This window comes from Topomyia yanbarensis, chromosome 1 (genome assembly GCF_030247195.1).
Source record: "Topomyia yanbarensis strain Yona2022 chromosome 1, ASM3024719v1, whole genome shotgun sequence".
Taxonomy (NCBI): Eukaryota; Metazoa; Arthropoda; class Insecta; order Diptera; family Culicidae; genus Topomyia; species Topomyia yanbarensis.
The window spans coordinates 199,077,743-199,094,252 of NC_080670.1; the positions used below are offsets into that span (position 1 = coordinate 199,077,743).

The window sequence follows — 16,510 nt, forward strand, 5'->3', positions numbered from 1 at the left end:
GTTTTATGTTTTATGTTTTATGTTTTATGTTTTATGTTTTATGTTTTATGTTTTATGTTTTATGTTTTATGTTTTATGTTTTATGTTTTATGTTTTATGTTTTATGTTTTATGTTTTATGTTTTATGTTTTATGTTTTATGTTTTATGTTTTATGTTTTATGTTTTATGTTTTATGTTTTATGTTTTATGTTTTATGTTTTATGTTTTATGTTTTATGTTTTATGTTTTATGTTTTATGTTTTATGTTTTATGTTTTATGTTTTATGTTTTATGTTTTATGTTTTATGTTTTATGTTTTATGTTTTATGTTTTATGTTTTATGTTTTATGTTTTATGTTTTATGTTTTATGTTTTATGTTTTATGTTTTATGTTTTATGTTTTATGTTTTATGTTTTATGTTTTATGTTTTATGTTTTATGTTTTATGTTTTATGTTTTATGTTTTATGTTTTATGTTTTATGTTTTATGTTTTATGTTTTATGTTTTATGTTTTATGTTTTATGTTTTATGTTTTATGTTTTATGTTTTATGTTTTATGTTTTATGTTTTATGTTTTATGTTTTATGTTTTATGTTTTATGTTTTATGTTTTATGTTTTATGTTTTATGTTTTATGTTTTATGTTTTATGTTTTATGTTTTATGTTTTATGTTTTATGTTTTATGTTTTATGTTTTATGTTTTATGTTTTATGTTTTATGTTTTATGTTTTATGTTTTATGTTTTATGTTTTATGTTTTATGTTTTATGTTTTATGTTTTATGTTTTATGTTTTATGTTTTATGTTTTATGTTTTATGTTTTATGTTTTATGTTTTATGTTTTATGTTTTATGTTTTATGTTTTATGTTTTATGTTTTATGTTTTATGTTTTATGTTTTATGTTTTATGTTTTATGTTTTATGTTTTATGTTTTATGTTTTATGTTTTATGTTTTATGTTTTATGTTTTATGTTTTATGTTTTATGTTTTATGTTTTATGTTTTATGTTTTATGTTTTATGTTTTATGTTTTATGTTTTATGTTTTATGTTTTATGTTTTATGTTTTATGTTTTATGTTTTATGTTTTATGTTTTATGTTTTATGTTTTATGTTTTATGTTTTATGTTTTATGTTTTATGTTTTATGTTTTATGTTTTATGTTTTATGTTTTATGTTTTATGTTTTATGTTTTATGTTTTATGTTTTATGTTTTATGTTTTATGTTTTATGTTTTATGTTTTATGTTTTATGTTTTATGTTTTATGTTTTATGTTTTATGTTTTATGTTTTATGTTTTATGTTTTATGTTTTATGTTTTATGTTTTATGTTTTATATTTTCCACTTTTCCAATATTCTTATTTTCATTTTTTTTCTTATTTTCCCATTTCCCTATTTTCTTATTTTCCTATTTCCATATTTATCTATTTTCCATTTTTTCTATTGTCCTCTTTTCCTATTTTTTCTTTTCTCCTACTTTCCAATTTTCCAAACATCTTTTTTCCAATTCTTCTATTTTTCTGTTTTCCTATTTTCTTATTTTCATGTTTCCATATTTTCTTAATTTTCTTTTCTCCTGTTTTTCATCTATCCAATTTTCCACTTTTTCAGGATTCCAATTTTCCTAATTTTCTATTTTCCTCTTCGTATCCTATCCTATTTTCCGTATTTTCCTATTTTCTTGTTTTCCTTATTTCTTATTTATAAATTTTTTAAGCGTCCGATTTTTCAATTATTCCATTTTCTTATTTTCCCATTTTACCATTCTCCAGTTTTCTCATTCCAATGTTTTCATTTTCTCATTTTGATATTTTCCCATTTTTCCATCTTTCCATTTTCTCATTTTCTCATCTTCCCCTTTTGCCATGTTTCCATTTTCAAAATTTCCAATTTTCTCATTTTCATATTTTTTCCTTTTTCCCTTTTTCATTTTCTCATTTCTCATCTTCCCATTTTCTCATTTTTCTATTTTCCTATATTACAATTTTTCCTATTTCTCATTCCTGTTTTCCCAATTACATCTTTATTTTCCCATTTTCTCATTTTTCCATTTCCTCATCTTCCCATTTTTCCTTTTTTCTATTTTCTCATTTTCCTTTTTTCACCCATTCTCCATTACTGTTTCACTTTTTACTATTTCTTTTTTCCTTTTCCTATTTACTTTTTGTCTTTTTGCTTCTAAATTTTGTTTCTTTCTTCACATTCTTTTTCTTTCAACTTTTCCTTTTCTTTTGTTTTTAGTTCATTGTTGCTAATTTTTCCTTTATTCTGTCTTTTTTTCCTGTCTACCATTTTCTTCTCTTTTTTGTTTCCTTTTCTTCATTTCCTTTCGATTTTTTCCTGTGTGTATTTTCCTTGCGTTTTTTCATATTTCTCTCTTCTCTATTTCCGTTTTCGGGTTTTGTTTTTCCTTTTTCTTTCTACCCCTTTCCCTTCTTGTTTCCTCCTTTCCTATTTCTTATTTTTGTTGCAGTTTGGCTTTCCCCTTTGCTTTTTTACTTCTATCTTCCAAGCAAAACCAACGCGTGAATTTTCCCCTCAATTGGTTGCTAATCAATTTGTTTTCAGGATAATTACGGAAAATATTTATCAATAGCCTCGTAATCAATAACCCACTGAGACCAGCTTTTCTCCGGCTTCAATGCAGCATACAGTGACGGACGAAACAATAAGACCATCCTATAAAAATCACACATATTTTTTTGATTTTTTTTACAATATGTAAGCAAATAAAAAAAATCTTTTCTGCGTTTAGTGACGAAATTTTTCTTTGTTTTGAGACCTCTGCTGGATTATGTTATAAAGATTTAACTGATCTTTTCATAACGTCAATTTTAAGGTTATGACCTAGAGGTTAATGACGCAGAATGAAGTGGTTTAATTATTTTCTCCGACACTGTCACCCGACTAATTTCCCGCACACACACGCACACAACCCTTTGCCGACCCTCCGACCCGAGCCAACCAAACTGCCACTGCGTACACCCAACCGAGACAACAGCGTGACTAATTGACATCTTCATTCAATAGAAACCCTTCAAAGACTGTGCTACTGCTGGGTAAATCAATCATCCGGCGATGTTTTTATTGGGTCAATATTCTGGTCCTGGGTATTGGAAGGAGGCGGGGGGGGGGGGGGATAAACAGTAGGCTGAAAGGGCAACACAAGCTTTGGCGGCGGCGCCATTTAGCATTAATGCGGAGACATGCCTACTACGCGGAAGCTATCTAACATAATGTGATGATACATAACCAAACAGGATAAGTAGGTTAGAATGATTCATTTCGGAGGGGGACTTTCGAATTGTTTTGGGCTTTGGTATGTTGTTTAACTTTTGAAAATGCTTGGAACTTTTGAACTCGACGCCGTAATTTAACACCGAACAAACACTGACTACCATGAAGCAAAACTTTCCTCTCGGGGGGGGGGGGGGGGGGGGGAAATCTCCCAGACTCCTTCGGTTAGTACACATGAACCACACTCCTCTCAATAGGTATCCCACAAGTTCTTTAAACGACTGACAATGCGCCGGCAATATCGGGTAACCAACACCCGCGGTGAAGCTGACGCAATTTGGTCCGGCGGCGCTGGTGGTCACGGTTGATTGTACACTGGGAGAAAAATAGTTTACATTTCTTTTTTTCTTTCCCCTATCGTATATATATATTGAATATGTTACTAGCTAGTAAGGCTTTATTAATTGTACACTTGTGTGCACACAACCGACGAGATCAATGTTGCGCATACAATTACTATGTATACGTACACAGTCGGTGCTTGGCGGCAGCATAAATAGGCTACCGGCAACCGATTGCTTACCGTCAAGTTGGTAAGTTGATTTATATTTAGCGGGAGGATTGAGTAACCCTTCAGTATTGATTTAAATATATTTGCTAGAGGATTGGAAAATTCCGAACACCAACTCTGCGATTGATTCCATTGCCATATTGGATGGCCTTGTCAATTACGACTGGAGAGATCTTCACCCCAAACCAAAAAAAAAAAAAACGATTCCCATCTAGATCTAATGTTGATTTCGTTTTTAAATCAGAGTTGCTCTAGGTTCGCTCGGAGCTGTCACTTTTGCATGGAAACTGTAAACATTAGAGTGAACCTAGGGCGACTCGATTCTAAAACCGAAAACAGCATAAGCAAACACAGGCTGTCAGTTGTGAGTGTCGAAACAAAGCGAAAATCTCGAAACACTTGAATCAACAAGCAAACAGCTGTAGTTGGCGCAACCTTCCAAACGAAACCGAATCTCGTTCCGTACCGGCGCAGTTTGCTAGTGAATTGTCCGACACAAGTCCCAATTTGTTCGGTTAGTTAGTTCAATCGGATCACCTCCAACCTATAGTTGGACTATGAAGGCAACAGGGCGCATCCCCGGCCGAATGGCAGTCATTAAACGGGTGAAACGTTACTCAGCCGTGGTCTTCCTGTTTGTACCGGTAATACTGCTGATCCTGTTTCTGCACCAGTTCCGGTCATCCAACCTGTCGGTGAGTGCGGCGATGCATCGTGCATTGTGAGAGTAGCTACTGACCGATTGGCTTCGACTATCCGTAGAAACTTCACCATCATTTGGAGGATTGGTACCAGTGGCGGCATCAGCAGCGTCAGAAGGACGAGAGTGATTATCTGTGGCGGTACATCAAACGGGTCTGTCGAGTTCAGTATGGGGACCGGCAGCTTTCAACGCGTAGGTACCGGGTGAATTAGCTAGTTCGGCATGCACCCTTCTCTCTCTCTCTCTCTCCTTGTAGTAGTCCTGGCTCCATCCGTTTCTTGGCGTGCTCGGTTCTAGTAATGGGGGCGGGAACGCACAGTGGTTCTAAAGCCACTTTTAGTGCGGAAAATTTTCGTTAATTATTTGAGAAACTTAAACATTTTTTCGTGAATTTTGAGTACAGTTTTTGTTGATTTTTTCTGCAAAATTCGTTTAAAAAAACTTTCTCGAAATGTGTTTAAATTTTTTGTGAATATTTGTGATATTTTCGTGAAATTTTTTTACGAAATTTTAATAGTATTTTTTGTAGAAGTTGAGCTCATTTTCAGTGCATTTTTTTTTAAATTTATATGAAAGATTTTGTAAAATTTGTATGAAATTGGTTCATTTAATGCAATTTTTCTGAAAAATTTGCATTTTTATGTGAAATTTGCGAACGATAGTTGACATTTGTGTAGGCATTTTAGAAATTGATGTAAACTCCTTTGCTTGCAGGGCTCGAATACCTTAAAAAAATTTATCTTGTAATTTTTTTTTTGACGAATTCCAAAAATAAGGAATGATGGGCAGTAGTTCTTGGTTCAGCGGAAGATATTGAAGATTCCTGCGCTGAATTTTTTTAGTTATGTGCAATTTCTTTACAAAATTCACACGCAGCAATCTGACTCTCATAGGTACGCAGTGTGATTTGAGTCTATTGAATGCCAAAAAAACATTTTATCATGAATCGTGAACCCAACGCCACACGTGAGTTCGAAGATTTAATACGTTTCTTTACACAAAGCGACTTTACATTAAAATACTTAGATTTGAAGTGATAACACATATTATTCTTCGTATTCCTCGACCAGAATGTAAAGGTTTTCTGACTCATTCTGCAATCCAACTTTTACTTCGTTCGAGTTTCTTATTCAATAACATGAGATTCGGATGGCACCTAACATACTCATTGTCATTTTCCAAGGCAGTTCCCAACTTTCTATTTAAGTGTTCCACCATCCGTGAGTTCCAATGGTGCAGTTGCTTTGTCGTTCAGTTGGCGTACAGTCTTCATTCTAATATGCCGTAATTCTGGTTTGCTTCTCCACCGTAAAACCTACCGATTAAAGCAGCAAAACAAATGAATATATCCTACTTGCGTCGTTCTGTTGCTTATACACTGTTCCAAAGCAAAGTCCCGTTGCTCCCGTACCCGTACTAGACCTATAGTGGGCGAGGTAGAACAATTCATGAGGGTGAAAATAGATCTTGAGCCTACGCAAGTGTTCCATATACAACTCCACCATACTCGTAATTTGGTGCTGATAACGTTCAGTAGTTCAGCCATCTCAGGAAACTTCATTTCAACAAACAACATGAATTGTGATGTGGAGAAAGATAATGTCAGAACTAAGATTCGCCTACACAATTTGACACGGCGCACTATATCATATTCCATTAAAAGATTCGCTTAAAAATACGGAGAAGTAGAATCCGTTATGAATGATACTCGGAGAAACTTTTTCCTGGCATTGTTAGCTGTGGATAGTTCGGGAATGCTGAACCAACATATTTTTTCTTATTTGGGTTTCAAATCAACATCATCTAGAGGTGTTAGCTGTATTCCTACATTGTATATGCTATGCAAACGCCCACGTGTCAGTTCTGTAATCAAACTACGACACACTACGATAAGCCATCCTCCAAAGCTGCCAAGAAAAATCTATCTACCACAATCATCAATAAGAAAAAGCTTTCGACAACAGTTCCCGTGCACCTAGCGAAAAGAAAGAAAGTAAGGAGTTCGATTACCAACCACGGTTAGATATTTTTCTAACCCGAAATAAGAGGCGAATGGTCCTAAGGTCAAAGCCTCTATAATTAAAGTACGACAAACAGGAAAACATCCAACAGTGAAAACTGAAACTACTCTACCGGGAGTGGGCGTAGCGTATTGGTAAATCGATTGCCTTGTACGCAGCGCACCTGGGTTCGAGTCCCGACCCCGCACATAGGGTTAGAAATTTTTCCTAAGAGATTTTTCTAACCCGAAGAGGCGAATGACCTTAAGGTTAAAACCTCTATAATTGAAATAAAAAAAAAAAAAAAAAAAAAACTACTCTACCGACGACGACATTAACGTACACGAGAGCGAGGGAGAGAGTTGACTGAAAGGTTAAAAATCAGTGTACGGTGCAGCAGCAAATATCATTCCGCCGAGAAAAAAAAATTACTGGCAATTTTTCGGGACCTGAACAGAATTCGCTTTTTTGTTGGAGACCACTGCGACCAGTATTTAGATCTATTGTGGTACAGAACTTGCTTAAGCGGTGTTCTTCAGCAAATAAGACGTATGATAGTGAATGACCTAGCAAACCAGCATTATTACGCAGAACTATCGCGTCTAAGTGCCCGTCCAGGTAGTGAAGATCGCCGGTGTGATTACCGAACCGGGTCTGATGCGCGAACACCTGTTCAAGTGCGGAGTTAACTGCTTCAACAGGAGTAGATTTTGGATTGTTACAATCTTACTTCTTCCTTCTTTTAGCGACTATGAGTGAGTCATTTATTGTTTTCTTAGATGAACATTTTTAGGAGCAAATGTCAGTTGAGCAAGCTTAACGCATTGTGTGGCGACTCAATATTCTGTCGGCTTCGATAGTGTGACTAAATTACGTAGCATGCTGCAGACTCAAATGATTTGTATTCGATAAAAATGCTAAATCATCCTGACTTTTATGGTAGAAGAAAATGGGTTAAGTCGTCGAGAAGCTCTAAAACTGCACATATGACCCTGTTTCACGCTTTTCTAACCTTTTTTTCTTTCACCTCCTTGCTTTACCTTGAATACTTACACTTAATGATAAAAATGTTTCATATCATCTAGCTTCTTGCTAATTGAATACCGTTATAATATGAAAAAATGGATTGTTTACAGTCCAAATTTGCACCTGCGGAAGCAGCCAACTTTGCATTTGAACAGCTCTGGGCGCTTCGGGCTCGGTTCGCTGACTACACCGTCGATCCCCACAACCTGAGCGGGCGCGTAGATGCGATTGTTAAAATTGTCAAGTTAGTGGAATGTCGTTATAACATAAAAACGTAAGCAATTGCATTCAGCAAAATCGTGGAAAATGAGACTATAACTTATTATCTATGAGACTGGCTGCAAGTGACCTTCGCCAGGGCTTCTAATCCCGAACAAGCTTCGTGGTCAAATGTGGGGGATAACATGCGTATTATTTTTGCAACAAAGAGACTGCAGAGTGTGTTTACTGTTGCGGAGCTCTGCATACTAGAGAAGTACTGTGGGCATAAATTTAAGCGCTTCCTTAAGGGGGGAGGAGGGGTAAGGGATTTTCGGTGAAAAAATATTGCAAAAAAAATTCAATATTTTCTCAAATTTCCATTATAAAATATTAAAAATTGGAGTGGAAGTGAATCTTCTGGGGACATCTCGAGCAAATGTGGTGTCCACCATAACTTATAAACCCCTGGACCAATCACTTCGACCAAAGGGGAGATCTAATTGCGGAGATGCTACTTTTTCAATTGTAAGCCAGATGGGAATGTAGCGTAAGCTGCTAGCAATTCTTGTTTAATAATACTTTTGCGAGTCGTAAATTTTACTCGTGATTTTTTTTTAAAAACTATGTGATGCGTCGCAAAGGACCTGGTTTCAATACGCTGTAAGGATGTGCTGGAACCGATAGCAACAATGTCACAGAACGCAGCAATAAGGAATCGGAGTTAAAAAAGGTTGTCATATACGACGTCGCGTTACATGTTGTTCTTCGCAATGAAGTTTTATATGAATATTATTTCTTAAGATTAGCTTCCATTTTTCCTTTAAGTAATTATTCCATCTCATGTGTTGTAGGACTAAAACGAGTTTGCTTAAAGTCAATCGAGATTGCAACAATACAGTACTGTTTGTGCACTGGATGAAGAACAAAGTGATAGCAAAATTGAATGCGCTTGTCTTATTAATATAGCTGTAGTAGAGTAATTTTTTCTGCTGTTCTCTGTGAGACGATAAGAGAAACTGTGGGATCCGACTCAATTGTGAAAACCCCTTTTTTGTTACCATTTCCGCCAATTCAAAACAATCACAAAACTGGCGAGTGCAAAAAAATACGGAAACCTGATTGGACGATCAAATGCCAGTACCCCATTATCACGTTCGTCCGTGCTCTGACATACCGTTTAGGGGAGCTCCCTTGCCTTCGACTCTGTGTCTCGAAAAATACTTTGAATTGTCTTTTGATTTTTTTGTGGTATTTTCATAGACATTTTCTTACCTATCAATACAATAAAAATATTTTCAGACCTCGTAAAGAGAAAAAAATTATTTTAACGATCCTGATTCAAAGTATCCAGCTAGAAAATTGTAATGTTTTCAAGATATTTTTCTTAATTCTCGCTTTTATCATATAACAATTTATTAAGGCGAACGAATGCAAAGAAATCACAATCAGTATTTGTCAAATAGGATCCGGACCACACCTTCAAATTTGAAAAAAGATGATATTCGGACGGAGCCGAAAAAGGAGAAACGGGAGTTGTGTGGATTTAATTCGGTCGGAGCACAATGCTTGCTTTTGAGCACACCCGTCAACCTCAACAGAGCAACCAACATGCGCACATATTTCGCATGTTCCAATTGATGAATTTCGTGCCAACTCGAACAAATATTGGCAGCACTCTATCAGATGAACAATGAAACTCTGTACATGAGAATGTACAAAAAGCCACTTTGCATACCTTGTTTTTCCAAAAATGATCAAGACTGTCTTTTGCAAAGGGTCAAACTTTTTTTTCAAATGGCTATAGTGTAAAAACGACAATTTCTACATGTTGTAGGAGTGATTTTCACAAAATTAGTTAAACTTTCGAATAAAAATATTGAAAAAATTCCTCACACACTGAAAAAAATCGATTTTAAAAAATTAACGTCGATTTACAAAAAAACCTATTTTTGATTTCGATGAAATTTTGGTCCAAGAAAGGTAATGTTCCCTACATACCGTCGAAAATTCAAGTTGGGCACTTTTAAAGAAAAACTGAATTTTTTTTCTGAGTATTTTATCGTAAACTAAACCAACGAAAGTATTCCAAATATTTCAAGCATTCCAAGTATTGCAAGTATTCCACATACTCCCCAAGTATTCCAAGATACAAGCAAACGGTGTTCGAGAGGTGTGAATGCTGTTGTACCTCCCTATTCCTTGCTTCTTAACCTAATTTACCTGACCTCAAACAACTCTGTGTACTTGACAATCACGTATCAATACTTGGAATACTTGGAATATTTTGGAATATTAGGAATACTTTCATTGGTTTAGTTTTCGACAAAATTACACTGAAAAAATTCAGTTTGGACAACGAAAACTTTTTTTCCTTGAAAGTGCCAACTTGAATTTTTGACGGTAGGTAGGAAGCATAATTACCTTTCTTGGAACAAAATTTCATCCAAATCAAAGATGGGTTTTTTGTAAATTGACTTTAAATTTTTAAAATCGATTTTTGCAGTGCAGAAGAATTTATTTTTTCAATATTTTTATTCAAAAATTTGACTAATTTTGTAAAAATCACTGCTTTAACATTTTTTTTGTAGGATTTGTCGTTTTTAGACCAAAAAAATTTGAAAAAAATTGGTATAAAAAGTTGGACCCATTTCAAAAGAGAGTCTAGATCTTTTTAGAAAAGACAAAGTATGCAAAGTAACTTTTTGTGACAAAGACTTCATGTACAGAAAGTTTCAATAAAATCTGAAAGGGTGCGGCCAATTCTGAATACGATTGGGTGCGAAATTCGTTTATAATCAATCTACACTTCGCGTATTTTTTGTTTCAAAGAATTTTCCTGCTGGAGCTGTAGAACTAGGGGAGGGCTTCCCGTCAGAATCACTCACTACAACTGCACACGAAATGGGAAATGTCATCCCCCAAAACACTGCTTACGGCCTATTACAGTGTGCCGTGATTTTGAGTGTGATATTCATTGTACGGTTCAGATATGTGCGGGCATAGGGACTTCATGATTGCGTGTCTCAACGCGAAGGGCTCGAGCGTTTGTACGTTTCGCAAGTCAAGATGGTGAAATACCGCACGTTCGGATAAGATTTGTGCGATTTTAACTATATCACGGAAATTAAATTTTTGATTTCTGGTCACGAGAAGATCGTGGTATTTCAGTACGGATATCTTGTTGCATATTTGTACTTTAAAGACGATCTTTTGGCGCTTGTATTCGATGATGCCCAATTGTTGTACTCACCATCAAGCTTCTTAGATTTTTTGCATATTTTCCTCATACGAGGTTTAATAAGTTGCGGATCGTGAAAGTGGGGTAATTTTCATCGATTTCTTTAACCAAAAGAGGAAATTTTACAGACAACGACTTTGTAACTTTGAAAGTATTAAAGATAGAACAAATACAATACCCGAAAAAGTCCCGAAGATTTTTTGTTCTTTTCGTACTTGAAAAAATGTAGCAAATATCTCAATTCAGGCTAGAATAAACACTACTACCATATCTTTATAATAAAAGTCTTTGAACATCTAAGTGTTGTGTAAGACATTATTAACCTACCATTTGTCGTGTTAGCGTAAATAATTAATCCCACGTTTCCTTTTTTATTTCGATTGTTGTCCTACTGGAGCTGCAGAGCTATGGTCTCGCAAGGGCTCCCCGTCAGAATCACTCACTACAATTGCAGAGGAGACGAAAAATGTCACCCATTAAAACACTGCTTAAGGCCAACTGCGGTAGGTCGTAATTCTGATTATATTATATTCATTGTACGATGTGCGATAGTAGGGACTTCGCAATCGCGTGTATTATCGCGAACGGCTCGAGCGTTTGTGCGTTAACGTGATCGATCGCGTGTTCGTTTGTATGTTGTGTGTGTTAACGTGTATGTGACTTCGCATGTATAAAATCACAAAAGTTCCCGGGCATGTCACCATGGAACGTGTTGTCTAGTGAATATGAGCGTAATTTTATATTGATCCAACGGGAGGCATAGACCAAAGGAAGAGATTTTCCGACGTGACAGATGTGTTATCGCGCCAACATGGGCGTTTGTAGGTTCCCGCTTGAGACCGCGTTTATAAGTTAATTAGTGCTAAATCATTCACTATATCGCCGAGGTGTTCCCATGTTTACGAGACCGCGGGCTTTATTGTGCGTGGATGACCGCGAAAGTCTTAAGCGTTTATATGTTAACGTGCTGAATGCTAGAAGGAAGTGAATTTCGTCAGATCCGTAATGTTTCCGGTTATGTCGCCCTGGAACGTGTTGTCTAGTGAACATGAGCGTCATTTTTAATTGTTCCAACTGAAGGCATGAGTCTAGGCTGCCAGGACCGAGGGTAGAGACTTCCGGACGTGACTGATTCATGATCGCACGAGCTTAAGCTTCATGTATAGGTGCTTAATTGAGATCGAGAGCTTAGATGTGTGCATGGATGATGACAATTGCATGTTTGCGTTTGTCACTAAGTTTGTATTATCGCGAAGGCCATGAGCGTTTGTACATTTGGAATGGGAGAAGTTGTGAGTGTATATGAGGGAATATGCAATTGATTGTGTTAGTAAGTGTTAGTATGAATCTAATTTATTACATAATAATACAAGGTAAAATTAAATTCCGAATAAAGAGAAAAAAGATGCGTAGATTAATGAAGAATAGTTACTATCAATCTGTCTGATTTAAGCCATAAGTGTATTTCACTTACACGGCATCTTTCGCTAGCATTGCTCGTTCATATTTATTTAAAAAGGTCCATGGCTCAGTCAAGATGTAGTTTTAAGCACTGTCTAATTAGCGAAATTAGAAAAAAAAAAAAAAGGTTCACGCCAAACCCACCCACATGGTTTTGCCTTAGTCAGGCGAATCGCTAAAACATCTACATGCAGAGCCGTAGCGTGGTCTTCTGGCGCCCTTGGCGGAATCTCTTTGGCTTTCCTTTTTAAGTTCCATTTAAAAATCAACTTTGTACATGGAAATGGCAGATCTACTCCCTATTTAATTCATGTTAGACTGTCGTTCATTTCACGTAAATTCCAGCCACAAAGCTTACTGTATATTTATGAAATCACAGCCTTTATGAAACTTGGAAAATTCTGGATGCTGGGGTTTTAAAGAGCTGCTTTTATATTTTTATATGCCAATCTCAGTCATCCATGAAACAACTGATCTTGTATCTTCTCGAAAAAAATTGGTTTAACAAAAGTTACCTCTATGGTACTCTTAATTTTTAAACTGAGATTTTCAAAATAAATATTTAAAAAATCATTTTTCTTGCGAATTGACACCAAATTTCGACATTTCATAGATTTCTAAACTACTTAATGTACAAAAAAATTAAAGCTTTTCTTAATTCAAAAACTCAAGTCCCATCTCAATTAAAAAAATGTGTGAGATATCTCGAAAGTTTGCCTACATAAGTTCAGAATTGTGATATTTTCTCTAAAGCAAATAAATTACGTTACTGGCGACAATACTTTTAAGCAGAACTAATCCGTTTACATTCCCGCTCACAAAGTTGAGATCGATGGTGTAGTTATCGATTCGAACTTGACAAGCGCGGATCTACTGAAGGACGCGATTGGATGTTTTAAGTACCCCTCGCTTCAGTAAGCGAAGATTGACAATGACAATCGCAACCGGCAGGGACAAAATGGTGTGTCCCTTCAAACTATAGTCGGCTTTGGCGAGACTGCTTTGCGTCTTCTTCGACAAGCATCGTCTGCACGATCGGTTGTTTGTGCCGCCAAATATACAAGCAACCAGAGATTCAATTTAGTGCAGGATTGATTGGACCTAGGTTAGGAACCGGTAACTTTGTGATATTGCGGAACTGCTGCTTATCTTCTCGATGATAATTGATCTAGCTTACTCTGTGATCTTTTATGCTACAGCTTAATAAAGCTTTACCGCCCATAACCACATTTCCGTTCCCCTTGTTTCTATGAAACTGAGAAACGAACGGAAAAAGTTTGCAATACTTTTTCATTATTTTTGTTAACATTTGAAGTCTTTGTTTTGTTTGTTGTTTATTCCGGACCAACAGGACAGTAGCGTAGTTTCCTGGAGCCTGTAGTTATGCGCCTCTTGGATGTCTACTTTGGCTTTCTTTTTCAGTTCGATTTTTAAACAATTTTCTTTGTACCTGGAAATATTACTCCTATCCTGATTTATTTTATGACTTAACCTCACTTATTTTATAAATCAGATTGAGATATTCGTGCTCCAAAGGTTCGAGCCGTTGGCGGGGCAAACCTGACCGATCGCACGCTGCGGCTCTGCCTACACGATATCCGCAAACCTCAAACCTCAAAAATGTGCGTCTTATCCGGCCACGACTTCATCACTTAAGTAATTCGGTCGGAGCATAATGCTTTGTTTTGAACGACAGTCAACACATGCAGCATGCACAGTTCTTTCGCAAGTTAAAATTTTTAAATACAGCACTTTCGGAGAATATTTTTGCTATATAAACTATATCGCGGAGGAGAAATTTTTGATTCCTGGCCACGAGAAGATCGATTTTATCAATTATTTCGGATCGTTCTGTTTGATGGAGCCGAATTGTTGCAATTATTATCAAGCTTCTCTTTCATTTTCTTACACATTTGCCCTTTCAAGGGGTTTAATACGAGAAAGTAGGGGAAATTAACCAAGATAGCAAAATTTACAAACAACGGCTTCCTAACTTCGAAAATAATAAAGATAGAGACTTTTCGTCTACAGTAAAGGTCTTTGATCAAAAACAAAATATTTTCAAAGATTTTCAATTAAAGTTTAAACACTACAACTATATCTTCAGAATAAGTCGTGGAACACATCATCAATCTACGATTTGTAGTGTTCATGAATAATTATTCCCACATTTTTGCAAAAAATACTGTGCATTGACTGGAGCCGCCTATAGGTGTTAGATGAAACTCTCTGCTCTGACAGGACAGTATTAGGCGAAGTGACCACTACCGAACGAGTTCGAGCATTCATTACCTAACCATAAACGCATCTTCTTTCGTCATTTAAACGTGCCGTTAGATCTCGTTACACGTTACACATCCTAATCTGCAAACTGGATTTTCTACGAAGAGTTCTTGGAGACTTTCAAGTGATTTGAGTGAGGTTGTCCGATTCGAGTTATGCGTGATACTGAAGAAACCGCTTGCTAGATTCCAATAGCTGTAGGTTTAAGTTATAGTTCATTAAAATAAAAAAATCTTCAGCAAAGTTCCTTTTGTTGATGTTTTAAACTCCCATGCCATGAGGAGAACGTCAACTTGAAAAATATCAACAGATCGGTAAATTAATCTAAAGACATTACAACTTGAAAACTACCTTTTAGGGTTATAAATTTTTGTCTACTTGAATGTGGTGTAGGAACCACTGTGCACTGGTCATCAACATAGTCAGCAACGAATACTCTCACCCTCCATTTATCACCCTGGACCTGTGACAAAGATTCGAAATACAATGTCCATTCTCAACCATCCAACGCCTACTTGGTACATTCTCATGAACCTGACGAGCAGCAACAGAGATGATAAAAGTTTTTTTCCTCCGGAACAAATTTCGCTACCCCCCGTCCTCTGTCTCCGGCCCCCATGGCGATCACTGCGAAAGCAAGCATGCAAGCAAGCAAAAACCTACCCAACTCTTCCTTATCGTTTACACACTGAACTTTCGTTACATCGCACGGAAGTTGAACATAAAATGAAACAATACAAGGCACCATGCCGGACCGACCGACAGCCGGAGAGAAACGGATGTAGAACAGCAGTTTCGTTGTTTTAGATTTTCCTTGCCGTGCCTTGTCTTGCCCCTCGTCATCATGTCATTTTCATTCCCGCATGGCCTACTTTGTTCCCGACACACACGCACACATTTCAACAACAACAACAAAACGATACACTTCGCTATGCATCCGACACGTACCGAAACCACACGTGTGTTGGAGATAGTAAGCGAAGAGCAGCTGGAGGCGAACACCGCCACAATTGGGACTCCGGCGGGAACTTTAAGTTGGTGCAAAACTTTCGACGGAAACGTGTCTTTTGCAGGTTTGAACGAATGGCTTCGACCGTTCCGCCGGGAGGAGCAGCCCGTCTACGGGCAACTGGTGAGTGGTAGGCGGTTCCAGCATATAGAGGTTGAAAAAAAAATTTTTTTTTCTTCACATTTTTCAGAAACCGACGAAACGCTTCCACCTACTACTGGTAGAACACCCGTTCCTACGATTGGCTCGATTCTATCGGGACTGTCTGCAAAATGTATCCACGGCCAGCGGTGGACCATTTATCTTTCTCGCGCTGGAAATACGAGCCAAATCGACTTACCTGGATCTGATGAACCCGCCGAGTTTCAGCCATTTTCTTCGCTTCGCGACCGATGACGCCAATCGATGGAGCGCTTATGCAGCCTACTGGCAACCCTATACGATGACGTGTGAGCCGTGTCGTTCAGGGCAGTTCACGGGGTATGATGCCGTGGTGAAGTTAGAACCGAGCAGGATGGGAACACTGCGTCGGGTGTTGTTTGGTGAAGCAGGGGGAAATGTTTCGATAGGGGATAGTGACTGGCAGAAAGAAGTTGAGCAACTTCGAACACTGTATCAATCCGTGGATGAGGAACTAATGGAGCGGTTGGTCGATTACTATCAGGATGATTTGACGGTGTTGGCCTACAGTGCGGAACAGTTCTTTCGGGAAGTGTACCGAAGTTTTTCTAGTGAAATAATTCAAGTGAGGCCTTTTTAGAGTGGGAGATACTCACCCCGATTAGAGGAAGGTTAAAGCCA

General features: G+C 36.8%; 1 protein-coding gene across 2 annotated transcripts; it reads left to right on the plus strand.

Moving 5' to 3' along the window:
* The first annotated feature begins 4,192 nt into the window (after positions 1-4,192).
* LOC131676469 (uncharacterized) lies at positions 4,193-16,504 on the plus strand. 2 transcript variants are annotated; one of them, XM_058955533.1, is made up of 4 exons: positions 4,193-4,483; positions 4,551-4,683; positions 15,675-15,832; positions 15,900-16,504. In XM_058955533.1, exons 1-4 carry the CDS (start codon positions 4,346-4,348, stop codon positions 16,467-16,469), a joined length of 999 nt encoding a protein of 332 aa, XP_058811516.1. In that variant the 5' UTR covers positions 4,193-4,345; the 3' UTR covers positions 16,470-16,504. The 2 variants fall into 2 exon arrangements, with proteins under 2 accessions (XP_058811516.1, XP_058811517.1); XM_058955534.1 differs by having other exon boundaries at positions 15,774-15,832.
* The last annotated feature ends 6 nt before the right edge of the window (positions 16,505-16,510 follow it).

Excerpts from the sequence above, each read along its gene's own strand:
- LOC131676469 (XM_058955533.1), top strand. The coding sequence starts at position 4,346 with ATGAAGGCAACAGGGCGCATCCCCGGCCGAATGGCAGTCATTAAACGG. Across the intron at positions 4,484-4,550 it reads TCCGGTCATCCAACCTGTCG|AAACTTCACCATCATTTGGA; the intron begins GTGAGTGCGGCG and ends GACTATCCGTAG. Across the intron at positions 4,684-15,674 it reads GGACCGGCAGCTTTCAACGC|TAAGCGAAGAGCAGCTGGAG; the intron begins GTAGGTACCGGG and ends TGTTGGAGATAG.